The sequence below is a fragment of the Corvus hawaiiensis genome, chromosome 10 (assembly GCF_020740725.1).
Source record: "Corvus hawaiiensis isolate bCorHaw1 chromosome 10, bCorHaw1.pri.cur, whole genome shotgun sequence".
NCBI classification, from domain to species: Eukaryota; Metazoa; Chordata; class Aves; order Passeriformes; family Corvidae; genus Corvus; species Corvus hawaiiensis.
Genome location: NC_063222.1, coordinates 18,961,422 through 18,981,742, shown reverse-complemented (window position 1 = coordinate 18,981,742; position 20,321 = coordinate 18,961,422). Strand labels below are relative to the sequence as shown.

The 20,321-nt window shown below is 54.4% G+C and overlaps 1 protein-coding gene across 2 annotated transcripts; it reads right to left on the bottom strand.

Moving 5' to 3' along the window:
* Nucleotides 1-1,166: 1,166 nt before the first annotated feature.
* On the bottom strand, nucleotides 1,167-9,141 carry B3GNT7 (UDP-GlcNAc:betaGal beta-1,3-N-acetylglucosaminyltransferase 7). Of its 2 annotated transcripts, none has more exons than XM_048314977.1 (2): nucleotides 8,987-9,141; nucleotides 1,167-4,613 (listed from the first exon to the last, which is right to left on the bottom strand). In XM_048314977.1, the coding sequence occupies exons 1-2, from the start codon at nucleotides 8,995-8,997 to the stop codon at nucleotides 3,413-3,415; spliced, it is 1,212 nt and encodes a 403-aa protein (XP_048170934.1). In that variant the 5' UTR covers nucleotides 8,998-9,141; the 3' UTR covers nucleotides 1,167-3,412. The 2 variants fall into 2 exon arrangements, with proteins under 2 accessions (XP_048170934.1, XP_048170933.1); XM_048314976.1 differs by lacking the exon at nucleotides 8,987-9,141 and adding an exon at nucleotides 4,727-4,987.
* Nucleotides 9,142-20,321: the final 11,180 nt, after the last annotated feature.

The window sequence follows — 20,321 nt, the reverse complement described above, 5'->3', positions numbered from 1 at the left end:
ACACTGGGCCAGTGCTGGGACCGTCCCTGCCCTGCCGAGCCTTTGCAGCCCCTCATGCTGCTGTGGCTGATTCTCCCTGGCTTCCCAACGTCGAGTCCTTCGCGAAAGGCAATTCCCTGTGGCTAAAACTAAACCAGTGGTGGCTGGGGCCGCTTTAGCTGGAGGGTTGTGGGGTTTGTGTGCCGTGTCTCATCGCCCCCGGCTCTGACCCAGGGTTTCCCCAGCCCTTCGCCATCGGCCATTTTGGAGCCGCGGCCCGGCGGCAAATGGTCGGAGGGGTGGGCCCGCCCGCCAGGGGGCAGCACCGCCCGCGCCGCGCGTCCTTCCCGCCGTTCCTGGCCGGGTTCTGCCTGAGGGGCGCGGCCGGGGGAACCTCGGGCCTGACCTGTTTCACACCAGCGCACCGCCCTAATCCCACTCCCGGACCCTGGGATCCTGGCTGGAACATTTGCTCGCACTCCAGTACCCTGCAGTAGAATCATCCACTCACCATTTGCATTTTGTCCATGCATATGAAATTTTTGGTGCCCTGGAGAAGCCAGCCCCAGCGGCAGATGGCCCCGCCTGCCAAATACAGTATGTCCTGGTCCCCTTTGCTGGCCTCTCTGCTCCCCAGCACCGGGAGTGATCGGGCCAGGTGCCAGCCCTGGAAACTGAGGCCCAGGTACCCACACACCATGGTGAGACCCAAGAGCTCATCTGTGGCTTTCCTCTTCTTCAGCCCAGCCAGGTTCAAACCTGATTGCAAGGGCTTGTGTTACCCCATGCTGGTGCTTTGGCTGTGGAAGTGAGCAAGGTCCTGCTGTGGGGAGAGGGTGACAGGGACAGGAGCTGCTCATCTCCTTCTGCACAAGGAGAGAGTGTTCAACAAAACCAGTGAGTTTCCAACCCTGCTGAGTGGCTTTTGCCACAGAGGTTGAGAGGGGAAGCTCCTCCCTGCAGGGCACCAGGAGGATCTGAAGTTTAGTTTGAAATGGAGGTGGAGGAGTGCATGAAAGAGAGAAAATACCCACCAGGCTTGTTACGGTGCCAGTCTCCATAAGGAAGCTGTGCCAGAATGGAACAGGGCAGCTACAGCCCCCAGCTGCCCACTCCAAGAAGTAGTTTTGTCACTGTAGCCCATTGCTAGGTTTTGCTCCCAGCAGAAACTCACTAGAGACATGAGGTGAAGGCTTGTAGGATTGTTTTCTTTTTCTTTTAACCTTTATTTAGAAACTAGAATATTCACCAAAATCTACAAGGTTTCTCTGTACAGGTCCCACCAGGTGAAGAACAACACTGAGAGATGTCTGCACACAGCCCCAGCTCACCGTACACATCGCTACGGAGAACAAGAGCTGACCCTGCATCCAGGATAAATGTACAGCCCAAAGTACTGTACCTGACATAAATTATGGAGGTATCAATTTGGAAAGTGTTTCTGAACTCACTCCTGTTGGAAGGAGGGAGGGGAGGGAAAAGGAAAGAGTTGTGTGCTGCCGAAGCCCAGTGGGTACCAAAAATGCCCTCAGGACTCTGCCCTGTTGCTCCAGGGACCTGGTGCATTGTACATCCAATTTCACAGTATCACCACCAGCTGAGTCCTGGGCAGCACTGGCTCTTCCTCCTCTTCAAATCTGCGTCTCATCTGAGCAGGGTCATGTTGAGTGGTGTGGCTTGGCATGTGGGTGCCCTTTTAGACAGGTTTATGCCCTTTTAAAATTTATTTTCTAACCTGGGGAATGTACTTGGAGTAAATGAAACAGGCCCGTTTCCAAAATGCATTAAGAAAAAGAAAGGAAAAAAAAAGGCACTGCACAGGGGAACCTTTGAGGTAGTAAAATTTTTTTCCTTTCAATGTCTGGCACCAGAGAGGGAGAAGGGAGTAAGGGCATATGTGCCCGTGTTTCGCTGTATGGTCAGGGCCATGGATGTGGCTGTGTGTGTCCACCCCCTGCAGGGACATCTGGGCATGCCAGCCCTACACACAGGGACATCTTTGTGTGCAGAGCCTGTGCCTGGGATCACGTGTGTGAACATGTGTGACTTTGCACATTCCTGTGGCTTTGCTCATGCCTGCAGTCAGTGGCTGCAGAGCATCTGTGGTCATTGCATGGCCACGTGTCTCTCTGTTGGGGGGTTTCCATCACAGCAGCCAGCCCAGGGCTCCCCTTGAGAGCTTGTGGCCCTTTCAGCTCAAAGAAAAAAGGCCATGTTTCATGACACCATTCCCTGTCACACTCCTTCATCTCAGCCTGTAGAATAAACACTGCAACAACCCTGAGAGGAGCACATGTGTGAAACACCAGCCTTCCTTCACTTTGTCCCCTTGGACCCTGCTTCTCATGCTGGAGCAGGACCAATGTTTCCAAACCTACCCTGGAGCATCACAGCTGCAGACAAACCAGGGCTGAACCTGAAGCAGCCACACACAGGGCCTTTGGGGCTGTTGTCCCTGCAAGGCAAAGCCGTGAGCGCAGCTGTGCAGCAAGCAGAGGGTCTCCCCTGGGATGCCCAGGAGGTAGGGTCCCAGAAGTGACAAATCCCTGGGGCACTCCAACGGGGCCACCAGTTTTCTCCACCGCTTCCTTTGCTGCAGGCAAGGGCAGCTGGCCTAGTCTCTTTCCTGCCAGGAGGAACAAATCCCTGAGGAATTTCAGCTGGGTGCATTCCTCTTATGTGCAGTAAGGCTACAGAGGGGCTGGAGAACCAAGCACAGCCCAGGCTGGTGCTGGGAGCCACCGTTGCCTGGGACCCTCTGACAGGGACAAGGACTCCAGTCCCCCGACTGCCAGGCTGAAACCTTAATGGGGACTCAGGGCTGTTGAGGGCCAGCCTCAGAGAAGAGCTCTTTCCCCAGCTACATATGGGGACACAGAGGACTTTGGTGGGGGTGAACCCAATGCACACAGGGTCAATGTTACCAAAACCTTACATGGAGAAGAAATTTGAGATAACAAATAAAATCCCATGATTTTTTAGTCAGAAGGGGCCGATGCACTTAAAATTGGCCGAACTCCCTTGGAGCAGCTTCCCTGGATAGCCAGACCCTGAACACCTCCAAAAAATGCCAGTGCCACATCCCTTCCTGCCTCCCTCCACTGCTCCACTCATGCTGCTGTGGAGGAGGTACCTAAAGCAGAGCACAAACCTCTTTGCCCTCGCTCCATTTTATGCTAGACTTGTCATGTTCTGTTGGGTTTTTTCTCTTTTTCAGCAACCCCCAACCCAGCTGGAGATAAGTGAACCACAATACAGTACAGGAACAAACACTATCACAAACCCTGCCCGCGAGCACAGCATCTCTGCCCTCCTTGCCCCGGAGGGCAGTGCCCCTGAAGGATTCATGTGCCACCAGCAGAGGCTCACCCCACCCCAGAGCAGGGATCAGTTGTCCCAGCTCCTGCAGGCCTAGCTCTCCAGAGAGACTGAACTAAAGGACATTGAGTTTTCTTGAGCATGTCAAATTACTGTGGACCAAGTCCCACATTTGGAGCAATTCTGGAGGCAGCAGTTTATGAACCACCAACATACTTCGGTAAAAACATGGCTCCTTGTTCATCTTGCTGTTCTTGTTTTTCACAATGCCAAAAGTTTTGAAGCCCTCATGCCCAACAGGTGATACTTTAAGGACCTCCAAACACATCCCTAGGAAGACGTCGTCAATGGGGTACAGCTCCAGTGTCTCTGAGGTCTTATGCAGCCTCTTGGCCAGGGCTCCATCCATGATGAAGCCCCCACCCCCTGCATAGGGTGGGTAGATGTTTTTGTTGTAGAGGGCACTGGGGATGTAGTACTTGTTCTCCTTCTTACGAATCGGCCTGGCCTTGTAGAGGACATCCCCCACAAAGAGGTCTTCTCCCTCCTTCTTATCCTCCAGGAACTCCAGGATGTTGCTGGGACTCACAAACACATCATCGTCACCTTTGAAGATGAAGCGAACATTGTCACAGTAGATGTCGAGCCACTTCAGGAAATGGACCTCTTTGAGAGTGAGGTTGAAGAAGCTGTCCAGGAAATCCCACTGCAGGATGTCCTCATAGATGTGGTTCTCATAATCCAGCAGTTTCTGGTAGTTGGCTCTCTCCTCCTCCTTGGAGGCCGTGCCCAGCAAGAACAGCGTCCTGATCCTCTTGCCCTCCACCTCCTTCTCCTGGCCCCAGGTCCTCCGGATGGCCTCACGGCGGTCATGCTGCGTGATGATGGACTTGACCACGATGAGCAGGTAGACATCCCCGCTACACTTCTCCGGGTGGTTGATCAGCATGGGGAAGTAGCGGCAGTGCCGATAGAGCAGGAACTGCTGGAAGTTGGGCTCCAGCCCTTTGAACCAATCCACCTTGCTGAAGTTCTGGTTGGCTGAGCAGTTGGTAGTGGTGACATCCCAGGATTTTGTTTGCTTTACCATCACGCTCTCCTCCTTCACAGGAGCTTTCTCCTTCTTGGTCTTCCAGAAAGTGCTGCTGATGGAGAAGGCATTGTCTCTCTTCTGCGATTTCAAGGGCTCTGAAGGGGGGAGTTCTTTTTGCTGCTGGCCCTGCATGAACTGGTTGGGGGCCATTCCGCGCTGCAGCACCGTCACTGTAATGATCAGCAAGAAGGAGAGACAAACTGTTTTGTAGATGGTCTTCTTCCTAAAGGGAAGAGACAAGGGGTTAAAGAGAAGAAGCTACAGGCTGCAAGAAGTTTGTCTACAAAAGCACCTCCTCAAGAGGTCATAAGATGCTCATAATCTGTGTTCCATCACCTTTTGAGGAGTAGAAACCTCATGGGAAGAGCTGCGGGACACCTCCATGCGTTCTTCCCAGCTGCATCCTGCTTGTGGGTTGGCTCTGGGGCCACACTTAACTGTAGGAACAGGCACAAGGCATGTGGGGGTGGCTGCAGTGTCATCTGGTAACCCCAGTGCTAGGGCCAGAGAAGGGTTCACAGGAAAGATGAAAATGGGCTGAGAGAGAGAAATCAGGGTGAGAGTTTCAGCAAGGCAGCTGTTTCAGAGGAAAGTCCCAAGGGAAACCGCTGTTTCAGCCATCTGAAAATTGCAGTTTAGGACAAGAGCAGGAGGGAATTATCTCTTCCATGGAAGCCTTAGCTCCAAGACAGACATACTGTCCATGGCCTAGACTGGCATTATGGGTTACACAGCACTGAGAAACCAGAGCTGGGAAGACCATAAGAGTCAACAGGAAACTGGCACTGCTGTTTCATTTCAAAATGGCACATCAGGACAAAAAAAAAAAGTCATTTGAGTCAAATTTCAAGGTTCAGTAGGAAAAAGACATCGCTAACCCTACAACCACCTTGGGAACCAGTATTTCTGGGGGCACTCCTGGGCATTTTGGCAGCTCTTGGGTCCTGTTGCTCCCTTTGTGGTAATAAGGAGCAGTGGATGCAGGGCAGATTGGGTGGGCAGATTTTCCCAGCCTGTGACAAACCAGGTGTCTGCATGTCCAGGGTGTGCAGGGGATGAGTAGATCAAATCTAGTCCTTCCCAGGGCCATCTTGCTGCTCTCCTCTGCTGCAGACCTATAGTCCTGGGAAGCTGCTGGCTCATGGGACAAACCCTGGATGGAGCTCATGGGGGCCTTGAGCGGGATCCTTCTGAGGTCCTTGGGACTGCGGGAAGGCTGCACTTGGAGATTATTGTGCACAATTCCTCCCCAGCCTGCTTTTCCACACAGCTAAAGGGTTTCTCATCCCACTGCCACAGAGGAGGGGGGCTGCCCTCTCTGCCCAGCTGCACAATGTAGCTCCTGAGCGCTTGGCTTCTCCACAGCTTGCACACCTGCACCAACTCCCTCCTGCCTCAGTCCTGCGTGTTCCAGCTGCCTTGGGCCATCTCCCTGTGCAAATGAGCACTGGGCACAGGACGATGGCAGCTGAGCTCCTCATGTCCACTCCAACAGCTTCCCAAGGGCAGCCCTATCTCTATCTGCTCCGACACAAGGTGCTTGGCAGTCTGTAGACCCCTTTTTCCTGCCACTGTGTTGTGGAGCTGAAGGAGACAGATGTGGCATTGGTCTCGGGATGCCCCTGTGCCTGTCCTCTTAATGTCAGAAGCACATCCCAGCCTAGGTGACACCCACGGGGACAGCCCTCAGGCCCCTGCTCCCATCAGAGACAGAAAGATCCAAAATCAACTCTAGCAGGCAGATGGCACCTTCACTTCAGGACAGTCCAGAGAAGGAGCTTGGTGCTGAAATCTGAAATATTTAACCCAAGTATTTTCCAGACAGACAAAAAACCCCAAAAAAGCCATGAAACTCTCCTAGACCCGGGGGCTGGATTGTGATCAGAACCACCAGGAAGCTGCTGGAGTTTCGGGCCTCAGACTGCACCAAAACACCTGCTTGGTGGGACACCCCATAGGCCCTCAGACTCCCTGGGGCAGGGGACAACATTGTGCTCAGGGATTTCACTCACCCTGAAATGCAGGAACCCCCAGATGGGAACCAGGAGCTTTCAGGAGCTCCTATCTCTGGCTTCACCCTGAAGCACAAAGAAGTTTTGAGCCCGATGTTTTCATGGGAAAACTGTGATCACTAGTGTGGACTGTGGGAGCGAGCGTGGAAATAAGTTATTACGGGTAAATGGATAGATATTCCCCATCCGGTTTTATATGTGGCCACTCATCTGAGACTGATGAGGGAGCAGTTCTGATTAGATCTCACCATTCCCTTAACCCTCTCCTGCCCTGCCTGCACAGCTTTGAGCTTATTCTTACAAATCCTCCCGTTCCAATACAACTTTACTCCAAGCACAGCCAAGTGATGTTTAAAAGCTCTCATCCATACCCGGCACTGCCGCAGAAATAACCCCTGTCACCCCCTGTGTAGTAATTCCATTTGCATCAATCCCATCCCACCACAATCTTACACTCCCCACCACACAAGGACAACGAGTGATAAAATACCCAACCTGAGGGATAGCCAAATGTTCCCCAAAAGCCAAAGGGCAGGCAATTACTGATATAATTTTTTAAAATTTGCATAGGTAGGGCTGTCGCTAACTGGCACAGATGGGTCCCAGCCTTGGCAGACTCAGCTTAACAGAGAGGAGCTGCATGGGTGCACCGATTCCCATTACTCTCCTTGGGTCCAGACAGGAGACTGACCCACGGCTGAGGGGAGAACTCCAGCTTTTATTAAGACGTGGAGTGTCGAGTGGCCTGGGTATGTTTATAGGTGAGGTGTTGCACAACAGCACAGAAACTTATTCCTTCTCCCTTCAGTTTCCCAGCTCTTACCAGTGCAACTCCTGCTTTGTTATAAGAACCTATTTGGGATTTTTCCTACTGGTCTGACTGCAAATCACGAGGCCCCACCAGGTCCAGCAGGAACCAGGAGCCCCACAGCCGCCTCTGCCCTGCAGAAACCCTGACCCTGCACTGCCAGGAAATTGCCGGGAAGACCCTGAGCCACAACTGCAGGCAATTCCCACATCAAGGGTTTAGGGGGCAAAAGAGCAACAGTTGTTCGTGCATCTTTTTGGGTCATGAGCCTTTTTGCTCTGTGGTCTCCTCAGCTGGGAAGTACTTCAGGTACAGGTGTAAAAGTAGCTCCTGCTTTCTGGGGATGCATTGGCAAGGGAGGTGCTTTGGGTTTGTTGCCATCACAGAGAAGTCACCCTGCCAAGCCCCAGGACATTTGGGGCACAGCCCCCAGCCAGTTTCCATAGCAACCCCCGGAACTGGGGACACCCAGCACTGCAGGGTCCAAGGGTGGCAGCCACTGGGGTGGGGCTCCCATCGGTACCAACCAGGACTGACTGCCCCAGCTGCTGGTGTTGGTGCCATCAAGAGAGCTTTGAAAGGGTCTTAACCTGCTCCTTCTCTTCCCTTTTATCCACCAAGGAAACTTCAAAAAAGCCTTCAAAAGCCTTCCTGTGAGGTGGCTGCGACACCAGGCAGTTAAACATAAACTCCTAATTAGAGATGGGCAGTATCCCTTTCAGGTGTTGATGCTCGAGGGCAGATGAGGCCCCGGGAGACAGGGGCTCTCTACCCCCATCCCGTTCACTTTGGATTCACGTGAAAACCTCTTTGATCCGTCAGCGCTGTCTATTTATGTGAATGGGTTTTTTCTGGTCCCTCAGTTAGACCCAGTCACTGGAGGTACGGCCAATATCGAATCCCGTCTGTTGGTAGTGCCAAGGATTTGGAGAAGGGATCCTATAAAGGGGCAGATGCTGGGCAGAAAGCACCCAAATGACCCCAGAAATAGCCTGTGCATTAACTGGGTGCAAGCACCAAGTGGGGCCGCAGCTCGCGATGGGGGTGCCCGGAGACGCGTCCCCTCCTCATAAAAGCTGTCTGGTTTAAATACAAGGCGGTAAAAACACGGTTCTGGGGAAGAGGCAAGAGCTGAAACCCCGGGTGTTGCCCCCGCCGAGGGCATCTGCCCCCGGGCTGGCGCTGCCGTGGGACAGGGACCCCACCGGGCAGGGCTGGAGGCCCTGCTCTCCCCGGCCCCACCACAGAAACCAGCCCTTTTCAGGGAAAAGCTGGGAAAGGCATCCCCAGGGATGGGGGCCACCAACCGGCCGCCCCTGCCCGTTGCCCCCATCCTGCCTCCCACCGGGTCGGAGCTCCGGTGCCCGGGATGGAGAGAAATTTCTGTCGGGAGGGGACCCCCAGAGAGCCTTGCCCGGGGTACCGCGGCCAGGGAGACCCCGCCGGGAGCCCCGCAGAGCCGGGGCGGCAGGAGGGTCGCTCCTGGGGTGGGGGCAGACGGACGGGACAAATGACAAACTCCGTCCTTAGTCGCTTCCCCATGCCCACCAGAGCTGCCCTTTCCCGGCCAGCCACCCCCGAGGCGACTCTCGAAAGGGACCCGGCGGGGAGGGGAGCTCGCAGTCCCCCGGCTCCGGGCAGGACGCAGTGCCGGGACGGCGGTGCCAGGCAGCGAGAGCGGAGGACACGGGACGGCGGAGCAGGGGACACCGGGACTCGGTAAGGGAGCGGGGCAGGAGCAGGGCTCGGGCTCCGCGCTCTCCGGAGATCACTCACCACTGGAACATGCTGGGAGTGGGACGGGGCGGCCGCTCCGCTGCTGGCCGGGCTGCCCGCGGTCCGGGCGCTTCTCTCTGCGCTCTTCCTCCTCCTCTTCTTTTTTCTTTTTTTTTCCCCTACTTTTTCTCTTTTCCCTCCCCTCTCTCTCCGAGGTGGAGCCTAGAGATGGATAGCAGAGCAGGTAGGTTAACTCTTGCCCTGCCCCTCCGTCCCGTCCCCCCCCCGCTCGCCCCAGCAGGCAGAGACCTCCCCAGTGCTCCCAGGGCAAGGAGTTTAAAGGTGACACCCCACACGTCCCCCTGAGGACCCTCCCCGCTGCTGATGGGACACTCACCAGAATCTGGGAACTCGGCGGTGTCCTAGCCCAACTCCTCGTGCACCGTGCCCTTTCTGGGGTGCATTAGCTCTGCCCCAGAGCCTTTAATGCACCTCCTTGGATCCCCACCTCTCCTGGGACCCACCCTTCTCCCACGACCCACATCTCACTTAGGGTCCGCACCTTGTCAAGGACCAACAGTCTGCCCAGGACTCCAGTCTCACCAGGCATCCATGCTCTGTCCAGGACTCACACATCTCCTGTGACCCACAGCTCACGGGGGTGTAGGGAGTTGACAGGGAGTTGCTGCAGCAGGAAGGTGCCTGCTCGGCATGCTAGGACCTCTCATGGGTCAAATTTCCAACAACACCACAGGCAGGTGAGGTGTCCTTCCAAACCGTTCCTTTAGTCCTGGTTCAGATGCAGTTTCACCAGTATTCCTGCTACAGCCATATCAGTATGGGACATCCCATTGCCCATTAAGAAGCAGATTTAAGATGTTCCTTTCCTTTTAAATGTATCATTTCAATTGGAGGTCTTTTTCAGCCATAAAAATCAGTCCCTGTAATTTCTGATATCTCCCTTTTGTGTCACCCTACCAATCCCACCAGCTGCTCATGTCCACCATGAAGCCAGCCTGGGAAGCCTGCAGGAAATCTGCAATATTTTCTTTCCTGCCCAGCAGAGATATCCCAGTCCCCTTCTGAACAGTTCCTCTGCATTTTTTGTAAGTGATGAGGGTCACGGTCTCCTACAGCTCTCACAACCCCCTGGATACACTGAGCTTCTCATGGGAAAGGCTCTTCTTTCCCAGGCTGGACATGCAGAGGAACCCACACAACCTCTGCTACTCAAACAGCACCAAGAAAACTCCAAGTCCAGCTCAGTTTGGAGAGCAAGATTACATTGCTTTCTCCAGATCTGTTTCTCTCTCCTTATCTCAGCTTATCGCTTTCCCAGGTGCCCTGCAGCTCTCTGTCCTGGGGGCTGTGAAAGCTCCCCAGGAAACATTGCCCAAACAGGCTGCACCAGCTCTACAGCATCCCATGTCCTTATCACCGCCGAAAGTCCCTACATACCTTCCCTGATGCCTTTTTAGCCTACTCCCAGTGCCTATAGGAAAGTTTGTATTTGTTGCACCCATGGCCCCAAGCAAATCATGGCCATGAGATTCACTGAGCATCATCTTGACCAGAACAGGTTGTAAGGACTCACCTCATCCCTGAAGCACAGGGATGGTAGATGCATGCCAGCCCATGGCTGAGAATTCACCTCACTCTGCAAAGAGGGGTTCAGAGTGGAGGAGGACCCCACTGGAGAATGGCCCTTGCACAAACAGGCACAAAGGGATGCGAACAGGAAAGCCCTGAGAGTGCAACCACCATTAGATCCTTGCAACTTGCCCTGGGACCATGATGGGGACAGAGATGGAAGCATCCGCTCATGGGGAGCTGCAGTAAATCCCAAAACACAGCCTTGGGGTGACTGCTGCCATTCCAGGGCACCCAGCAGCTGTGGGTGTGTGACAGTCTCCCAGGGCTCTGTGGATCCCCTGGCATCAGCACATCCAGCCGGCAAGCCCAGGGCTGGCTGTGGTGCAGCCTGAGGGCTGTGCTTGCTCCGGCATGGAAGTGGCACTGCTGCAGGGCAAGGAGGCCTCCTGGCAGCCTGGGGCAGGGAGCTCTGCCAGCCCTGCTCCCAGCCTCCCGCCTCTCTGACAGCTGCTTCCGTGCAGGAAAGCTGTAGGGCTGCAAGCACAGGACTTCCCGGATGATTCCATGCTGCTCTGCAGAGTTTTGGCTCAAATAACCCCCCCCTGTGTGGGAAAGATGCACATCCTACTGCATGAGAGCAGTAGGGTGTGATGGCTGCACAAAGCTTTACCTCTGATTAAAGACTCAAATCCTGTCAGGTCTGGGGCTCCTGATGCCTGGGATAAGCACTGTCTTGGGCATCTGTGGCACCGCCAGCTCCTGTTCCAAGGATGAATCTGAAAATGAAGCAGAATTGTTTATGATTTTTTTCATCATTACATAGAAAAGTTTAGGACAAAACTAAGTTTTCATGCTCTTCAGATTTGCCCTGGGAAAGCAGGAAGAACAAAATGCAACTGAAAGCGTATTTCTTGAAAAAAGTCTTACTCCACACACATTCCCTTTGCCTCTTTCCAGCACGCAGCAAGAACAGGTTTTACATGAGCAGCCACAACCACTCTGCTGAGAATGAAACATGAAAAAGAGAAACCTGAATATTTGTGTTCACCCCAGCAGACTCAGCCAGCAGCATATCCCTGCCATTCCTGCCCAGCCCTGCCTTCGGCAAAGCAGTTGGATCTGTAGCCCTGCCCCTCCTTCTCTGCAGCACCCATCACCTGTATTTCTTAGGTGTGAGCCATTAGACTGAAATTTGGAGGCACCAGGTGCCTTTTTGGCACTGTGGGCGGAGCTGAGGATTTCTGGATAAGTGCTCTTGGGTGGCAGGTGCTGCTTGGGCATGGAAAAGCCGAGTTCCTCTGCCTTGCACAACACCAGTGGCATTTGAGGTGTACCAGGCCACTGCAGCCCTGGGAGAGCTGGCAGGGCACCTGTGAGGAGTAGCACTTGAACACACTGTCTTTGCATTGGATGGGGATGCAGAAGGGAAGACAATGCACAGACCTTCCTGGGTGACACCCGAGTCACAGCCAGGGTGACACCAGCTCCTGGTGGCATCTGATGTCTCCTGGGACCCATTTGGAGAGAGCCAGTCCCTGTGCCACACACTCACCCCCCCACCCCAGCATTATGCCAACTGGTGACACCACTGGAGATGGGGAGGAGCAACCTGTGGGGTCACAAGGCTTTGGAGCTGGCATCAAACAGGGCTCCAGGGCATTGTCTGGGTTAAGGGAAAGGACAAGGACTGGGGTGATGCCCAAGTGGTTCATTCAGATGTTCTCAAAGTGAACCACAATACTTTTTTTGTTTCAAGAATCCTCTTTTAATTTCAAAGTGGACCTGAACAAAAATGTTTTTTTTAAAAAAAATAGTACAAAGAAAGAAGTGAGCTTTTCTTATGAAGTTTATGTAATCCCAGAAGACTGGCTAGTGGCAGATTGACCCAGCCAGCATTTTCCCACTGATGGTTTGGAGTTTGTTTCACTGGGGAAAGCTGCACGGGCTTCTTTGATATGGTTCTTTTTTGGGGGATGTGTGTGTTGTTTTCTGATTTATTTTCATTCCAGCAAATTATACATACACAGAAAAAACTCTCACTTCTTCCAGGAACTCTCACACCTCCTGACCACTTGTGCCAACACTGTGGTCCCTGGGCTGGGTTTCCCACACAAGCCAAGGTCCTGTTGCCCTGCAGAGACACACACACCAGCCCTCTCCTCCCCAGACCTCTGAGTGCCTGGAGCAGGACCAAGGGCTCAGCCTGACCCAAGACCAGCTGCACAGGGTGGCCACACTTTTAGGTTTTTCCTTGTTAAACCACTCACGTGTGGTGTACCCTGGAGCAGGGAGGGAGGTCAAGGCTGCAATATGTTTGGCTGAGCCAGACTCGCACCACATCAAGACTTTGCACACACTCAGGAGCAAACATCCTGGATGTGATAGGACAGGGAATGTTCCTTTCTCCTTCCACATTTGTTTTCTAAGCACTTTTTATGATGCTGCAGTAAAGAGCAACCCTGTGGACTCGCCCATCACCACGGCTCTCACGTGGGATGCTGGGAGCTGTGATCAGGACCGGCTCTGCCTCAGTCCCAGGGAAGGTCCCCCAGGCAGTTGGGATTAATTATTAACCTTATTTGTTGCTGCATCTTGGAAGGTGAAGCAGACGTCATGGACTGACCAGTCTGACGTGGGACACCAGGAAAGACCTCCACCCCCACAGAAAGCTGCCTCTACTTGCCCACGTTAACAGGGCCATAAACCAGACCCCAGGCGGGGGTGAGTTATTTTACTCATTAACCCCAGTGCCCCGGGGCTGTTTCCATCCCAGTGCCTCTGCCAGATTGGGACCATGCTGGCTCCCAGGATGCAGGAGGAGGTTTTCTGCCTTCCCAAAGCTGGCTGCTCCATTCCACTCCATCAGCCTCGGTATCTCACACACTGAAACACTGGGGACTGCCAAAACACCTTGAGCCACAGCTGAAGGCCACACCCACTGTCCTGTCTAGAATCAAACAGTGTGGGATTTGCATGATTTCTTCTAAAAATAGGGGAGAAGTGTAAACTGCTTTGTAGGGTGATAGCTGGGCCAGCCCCCGTTGCTCCGGGGTCCCCAGGCTACTGTTGCCCTTTGCAGACACAACTGTGGGATGCAGCTGGGGCTGGCAGGGAAGCGCTCTCCTGGTCATTGTGCCAAGAGCCACAGGAGCAGGGCAGGGGAAAGCACTCTGCAAACCTGCATGAGCAAACCCCAGGCCCAGACCCACCCAAGAGTTTGTGTCCTTGGGCTGCCCCTTCCTCATTTTCCCCAGTGAAAAGGCCCCCTCCAGCCTCGGGGCTGCTGCCCAGTGAGGATGCTGCCTTCTCTTCCCACAGGATTTAAACCCTGGGACACCTGGGTCTCCTGGGGAGCCCTGTGTGGCTGTGCTGTTGCTTTAAAGCAGCAGCTGGATCCAGCTGTGACTGCAAGTAACCCTCACCGCAGCCTTGCCCAGGCCTTTTATGCATTTTCCAGTGGTTCCAGAGGCGCTTGGCGGCAGCGCGCAGGGGAAACCGGACTCACTCGCTGCTGGCAAGCAGGGATGGGAGGGGAAAGGGAAAACATTTCCCTTCCCAGAGGAACAGGGGGAGCCCAATGCTGTGGCTTGGGCAGCGGGCACAGAGGGGGCAGGCTCTGGGGCTGCCTCTGTACGTGATGCAAACAGCCTGAGGCTGGGCACATGGAGCCACAGGCCCTGGCTTGTCTCTCCCAGCCCAGTGTGCCCCAGCAAGAAGTGCTGACCCCAGCGTGCCTCAGTTTCCCTTGTGCAGAAAGCCCCAGGGCCTGCGTTTTTCCTGAGAACCTGTGGTAGGATGGCATCCAGGCACTGACAAAACCAAACCCATAAGGACATGAGATGGAAAAAGCTTAGGGGATGTGAATGTGGGATTTGAGGAGGGAGACACTCTCATGCTGCCCAAAGCCAGAAAGGAAGGAGAAGGATGGGGTGCTTGGCCTTGGGAAGGGAAAGACTTGTCCTGATGCTGAAGGACTACCACTTCCACCCTGGACCCTCCAAAGAGTTGGAGGAGAGGAAACCAGGAGTGTTGGGAAAGCAGTATCATGCCAACAGTGAAATCAGGAGCCCTGCCCACAGAGATGCTCCTGCCCATCGCAGGGACCATGGGCCTGTACTGCCCAGCCCATGCCACCCTGACTGTTCTGCCATGCCAGCTATGGGCACAGCCTGAAGGTAAAGCCCTGGCTGGGCATCAGCCCATGGAGCCACTCTCCCAGCTCCAGCCTGGGAAGAGCCGGGCTCAGGGTGCCAGCACAGCCCTGGGAAGCTGTGCTGCCTGGGGACTGGCATGGACCCAGAAGCCATGAGCTGCATGGAGACGTGTTTTCCATTGGGCAGGGGAGCACTCGCGGCGTCTCTCATGAGTCAGATGGAAAGGGCGGCTCAGGAATCACCTGAGCCCGGCGGCTGCCTGCCCACGGCCCCTCTCCAGCCCAAGTGGAAAAACGTACAGCCCCATACATGCCTGCTGAGACCCCGAGCCCTGGCTGGGCCCCCTCCCAGGCTGGCAGATGCAGAAATGCTCACATTAGCCTTTTTTGGCCAAATTGGTTTAGGAGAGAGGCAGAGACAACTCAGACATCCCTGGCTCTGTGGCTCTGCACAGCATTAATCATCACGCTGCTGCTGCTCATCGCCAAAACCTGGGCTCTCCTACAGCCACTGGTGGATCTGTCTCCAGCAAGAGATGGAGAGAGGGAGAAGGAGGGCATGTGGAGTGCAGACTTCCCCTCTTTGGCTGGGGCTACTGGACTGAAGCCATGGCAAAGCTCCCTGCTTCTGCATGCGCACTAAGGGAGGGCAGCACCCGCAGTGCCACCCCTGGGCAGACACCTGCTGGGCACAGGGGATGACCCTTGCATGGGCACTGCTCCCCAGCCCAGCTCAAGGAGCTGGTGGGAGAGGTGACAACAGCAATTTGCTAGCCTGGGAGTAGTTGAGACATAAGAGAGCCCTCCGGAGAGGAGAAGAGAGTCGGCACACCCAGACGCATTCCTGAGGTTTGGTTTCCATGGTGGGATGTTCACCCGACGGTGAAGTCATTCTATGCTGTGGGCTGAGATGGCCAGTGAGTTAATGCATGGATCCAGCTCCTTCCCTGATTCACAGCAGGCGCAGCCACAGCCCTGTGCCATCCATTGGGCTGTTCTTATGTGGCTCTGGCATTTCCAGTGTCTTGGTGCAGGGAGGCTCCAGACACCACTGGAAAAACAGCTCCTGCACAGGGTGGAGGACAAACTGATGGCTCTCCTGGGTCCTTCCAGCCCATTTGTATCATCATATTGTGCTCCCATGTTTTACTTTCCCTTCATCCTCCTGCTGTCACTGGTGACAACAGGACAGAAATGCACCACCCTAAGAGGTCATTCCTGCAAGGCCAAAGCTTTGAGGATCTGCCCAACACTAGAGAGAGGTGAGGAAGGATAGAGAACTGAGCAGCATGGAAGGAGCAGGATAGAAAGCCCATTAGTCCTCTGGTCGAGGTGGCAGGGACACTCCCTGGCACAAGCAGCTCACGGTGCCAACACCAAGCACGTGGCTGCAGGGTTCAGCAATGGGGCTCCACAGATCAACAAAGCAGAGGTGTGGTGGGTGAACTGGCCCTGTAATGTCAGCCAGTAAATTGATAGGATTATTCCCAGCCTCTGGGGTGCTTTTCTGCAGGTCTGGAGGCACAGGGATGTGACCGGGCTGCTCACAGCCATCAGCTGCCCTCCCCATTTGCTCACTGGTGAAACCCTCTGCTTTTGGGCTGTGGCTATTTGTGCTAAAGGGAAATCTTAGTGTGACTTTTCATCAAAGATCAACTCCCTCACAGTCCAGTCAGCTAAATCCCCATCAAAAAGTGTATCTCTTTAGGATGCATCTCCTGATCAACCACCACTGCAGTGCTTTCTGCACACCCACTGCACCGGTGGGCCCCTCCTGCTCTCCCCAGCAGCTGTGGGCTCCAGGACAGGGGAAAGCTGAACCCCAAGGGGCTTCTACTCTTCTCTTGCTGGTGTCTTACATGAGCATATGATGCCTCCAGAAGACAGTAGGACATACCTAATCCTCAGACACATCATGGGGGACCTCTCCGGGTGGTGACACCACTATGTGCAGAGCTGTTTACTTTTGAGATAAAACCAGACCTTCCCACACATGCCTGTGTTCAATTTAAACCAGAAAACCCTCCTTGCTTCTCATCTCACATGCAGCCAGGCACAGAGGTCCTAACTGGGACCACCAGGAAGCCACTCTCCCTTTGGGACTGCCCCAGAGCTATGAGCAATGTTGCCTGCTCCAGGAAGTGACAAGCCACTCTCTGCGTCTGCCACTGCAGGTGACATCCCCGGGGACCAGGAGTTGATGCTGAGGATGTGTAAGGTGCCGGCACAGCCCAGCAGCCGCCTGGGTGTGTGTCAGCCAGACTGGGAAGTGCACAGTCAAAGTGAGCCAAAGAAAACCGGCAGCTCCAGGGATGTTTTGTACCAGCCAGGATGGAGCCTCAGCCCTGCAAGCCAGTGCTTGGAGCACCAAAATGTGACACAAGTCAGCTCCCTGTTTCGAGGTCCCCACGAATCTTTTCAGGGCTTTCCCAGCCCTTCCCCACGCTTTGTTTGGCACCCAAAGTCACATGAAGGTCCAGTGATGGGTGCAGACAGACCCAGCCTCCATTGTCCCCTTCCTGTTCTCATCCCTGACCTCACACAGACACCCAGGTGATGTGGGTGACGCAAGGCTCCCTCAAATCCCTCCACCCCTGGAAACAGCACCTCCCAGCCTCTCTCCTTCCTCGGGCCCTTCTGCCTCCACTCCACGCTAATGATATCCATTTCGCCACCTTTCCCTGGGAAGCCGGCCCCTCCTGCGGCTGCTCTCCGCTGCTCTCCTCGCCGGCTCCCAGCTGCCCTCCGGCCCGGGTGACTCACGCTCAGCACACACTGAGCCCTTTCAGCAGCCCTCGGCCCTGAACACTGTCCCAGTCTTCCAGCGCCGCCGAGCCGAGCCCCCCCCCCAGCGCCCGCTGCCGGCACAGGCTCCTGGCCAAGGGGAGACATCCACGCCCTCCCTGAGAGAGAGCCTTTCATGGCTGGGAAGCCAAAGACCTTCCCGGAGTAATCGAGGCCAGGATGAGGCACAGGCAAGAGCTCGACCGAATGGGATGGACATGCAGCCTGGGTCGCTTTGAGCAACAGCCAGCAGTTAAAAAAAATAAATAGATGTATTTGAGAAGAAAAAGGTTTACAAGCTTCTAATGGGATCATTCTTGGCTTGGACAGATGAAACCTGTCAGGAATCTTTTCCTCCTTTCTACCTTCACCAAACTTCCTCTGACCAACAGCGGGGCTCTGTCTGCTGTGTGGGGATGGGGCCACAGAAGGGGCTTCTCTGTTCCCCAGCTCCCAAACTAGCAGGGGGGTGGACACCACCATCCAAACTGCCCCCTCACCTGGAAACCTTTCAAAATCCTCCATCAGAGGAGCTGCTGGAAAAGCCACTTGCACTTTCTCAGGGCCAGGGCTGGAGCCACACTGCTGCAGGGCAGCACCAACCCCTGTGCTGCTCTGGGTCTAATGGCCAGGGGTGAGGTGCTGGAGCCTGGGAAAGTCCATGCATGGAGTTGTAGGGGAGGGTTGTGCTCAGGTGTACCCATAAAAGAGCCTCACCACAGCTTAACACCAGGGCTTTTCAGCAGTACGGCCTCTCCAGCAAGGCATGCATGCCTCAGGGGACACAAAGAGCAAGGTGAACTCTTGTGACCCTGGGTGATACAGTGGGATGTGCACAAACACAGCGTCAACCTCCGGGCATGAGACTGCATGAGGATCTTCTGCTTCTTTCCTTCCTGCCTCTTGCTTCGTTTTTCATCTGTCATTTTCTGCTCAGTTTGCCAGAACGCCCAAAATACCTGACAAAACATTCTCCTCCATCTGTCCAGGGAGATCAGCTCTCAGTGCAGGGGACTAAGGGGTCTCACTTCACCCTCACACTGTGGGCAGCGTGGCAGAGTCACCAGTGTAGCTGAAGCTGTGCTGATTTACACCTGTGGAGCATTTGGACCCACACCAAGCTCAGCTCTGGGTTTGGGAACAGGGTTCACGGGAAAAACCTACAACCCTGACTGTGCTACACTGCAAGAGGCAGCTGAACAGGCTCAAGGGGAATCTCCACCAGGGTTTTGCTACTGACGGTCAGACAAACCTCTGCTCTTGCCCAGGCGTTTCTCCTTGGAGGGGTTTTTTGTCCTCTTCCACAAGTAGGGCCAGAGAGGGGGAATCTCAAAACCTTGGTGGGAGGAAAGCGGTAGCTGAAGGGCTGAGATGGCATCGCAGTCACCCTCCCCTCTGGGCACTCGCCAGGTTTCGGTAGCAGTGAAGTCCCTCTTCAGCTCCTATCGCAAATGAAACCACCACAACAAATGAGTGAGTTTTATAAGCCTGGGAAGAGGCATGAGGGTTTTGCAAGCTGTGCTTAACCTGGGAAAGGTCACCTGGAAACTGCACTCCTGCCTGTGGGGTGAAGCCATGTATGTGTGGACACCAGCACTGGCTGCCCCAGGGGAAGGACGTGTCTCATCACCAGACACTGCACGATGCTGTGGTGAGCACAGCCGATGGACTCCAACTGCCTTGGAGCAGAGAGCAAGTGCTGCTGCATCAGGCTGCAGAAACCTTTTCCACTCCTCCTCTCCTCAGTTATCCTTCCAACATGGCCTGGTTTTGTTAAGGATTGGGGGGATGGATCCTATGAACCCCTTAGCACAGCCCAAGGAGTGTGTGGGGAGGACAAGACCCAGCTTTCAGGGCAATGGCAGCTGTGCCAGATACTATGATGCTGAATGAGCGTGGTGGCAGCCACAGGGGACAGTTCCCAGATGAGGTTGAAATATATATGGATCCCTGAGATTCCTAGAGCCCACAGGGACCCCATTTCCCAGGCTCAGTGTTGCTGAAGTGGAGGAAGGGCCAGTGAACATTTCCCATGCCCAAGCCCTGCAGGGCACTGTGTGCTGGGGTCATCAGGGAAGGAGAGGAGCCCTGCCCCTGCAGGCAGCTCTGTTCTGGGCTGGTCCCAAATCCCAGGTGGGTCCTTGTCCACTGGAACAATCTGCTCACAGGGCTGACGCAAATATCTCCACTGCTCCTGTTGGCTGTGGGGTCACCCATCCAGCGGCAGAGCCTTGGGCCAAGCTGCAGCACTGCCAGCAACATTATCTTCATTGCTTGCAAAGGGAGAACCAACATATTTCACACCCAGGAAACACAGAGATTCTTTTCTCAATAATCTGGAAAAGCAATTGATATATGTGTGGAGGAAGGGGAGAGGCAGAAGAAGGTATTTATGGAGCTTTTATTCGTCACTGGTTCCTGCAGGGCCAGGCTGGACAGCTCAAACCTGCTTGAACCCGCTCCTTTGTGGCAGAATATATTGTTTGAGTAAAACCCAATACCAGCAAACTCACTGATGCAACAGAAACCTGACCAGATGCTGCCTATGCAAAACAATGCGGCAGGAAATGTAAAATTCAGGTTTAGAGCAAAAGGAAGATGCTTGAGGAGATGTGTAGCACTGGCACTTTGCACCCTATTAACTGGGGGTGGCACAGCAAAGAAAAACCTGGGCTGGGTGTGCACAGCCCCAGTCTTTGGCGTGGGTTGCACGTTGTTCAGTGGATGTGGAGGAAAAGTCAGATCCCACATAAAAGCTCTTAGCTGATGAGGGCGCAGCATGGGCCAAGTTTATGTAGAAGCAGGATCAAAACTGTTTCAATTTCACTGTAAAATTAATAGTATGTAAGAGTTTCCCTCCTGAAC

What these genes read in the sequence shown, in the direction of transcription:
- B3GNT7 (XM_048314976.1), bottom strand. Translation starts at nt 4,872, where the DNA reads ATGACACTGCAGCCACCCCCACATGCCTTGTGCCTGTTCCTACAGTTA. An exon ending in AGGTTTCTACTCCTCAAAAG is followed by an intron (nt 4,614 to 4,726) that starts GTGATGGAACAC and finishes TCTTCCCTTTAG; the next exon opens with GAAGAAGACCATCTACAAAA.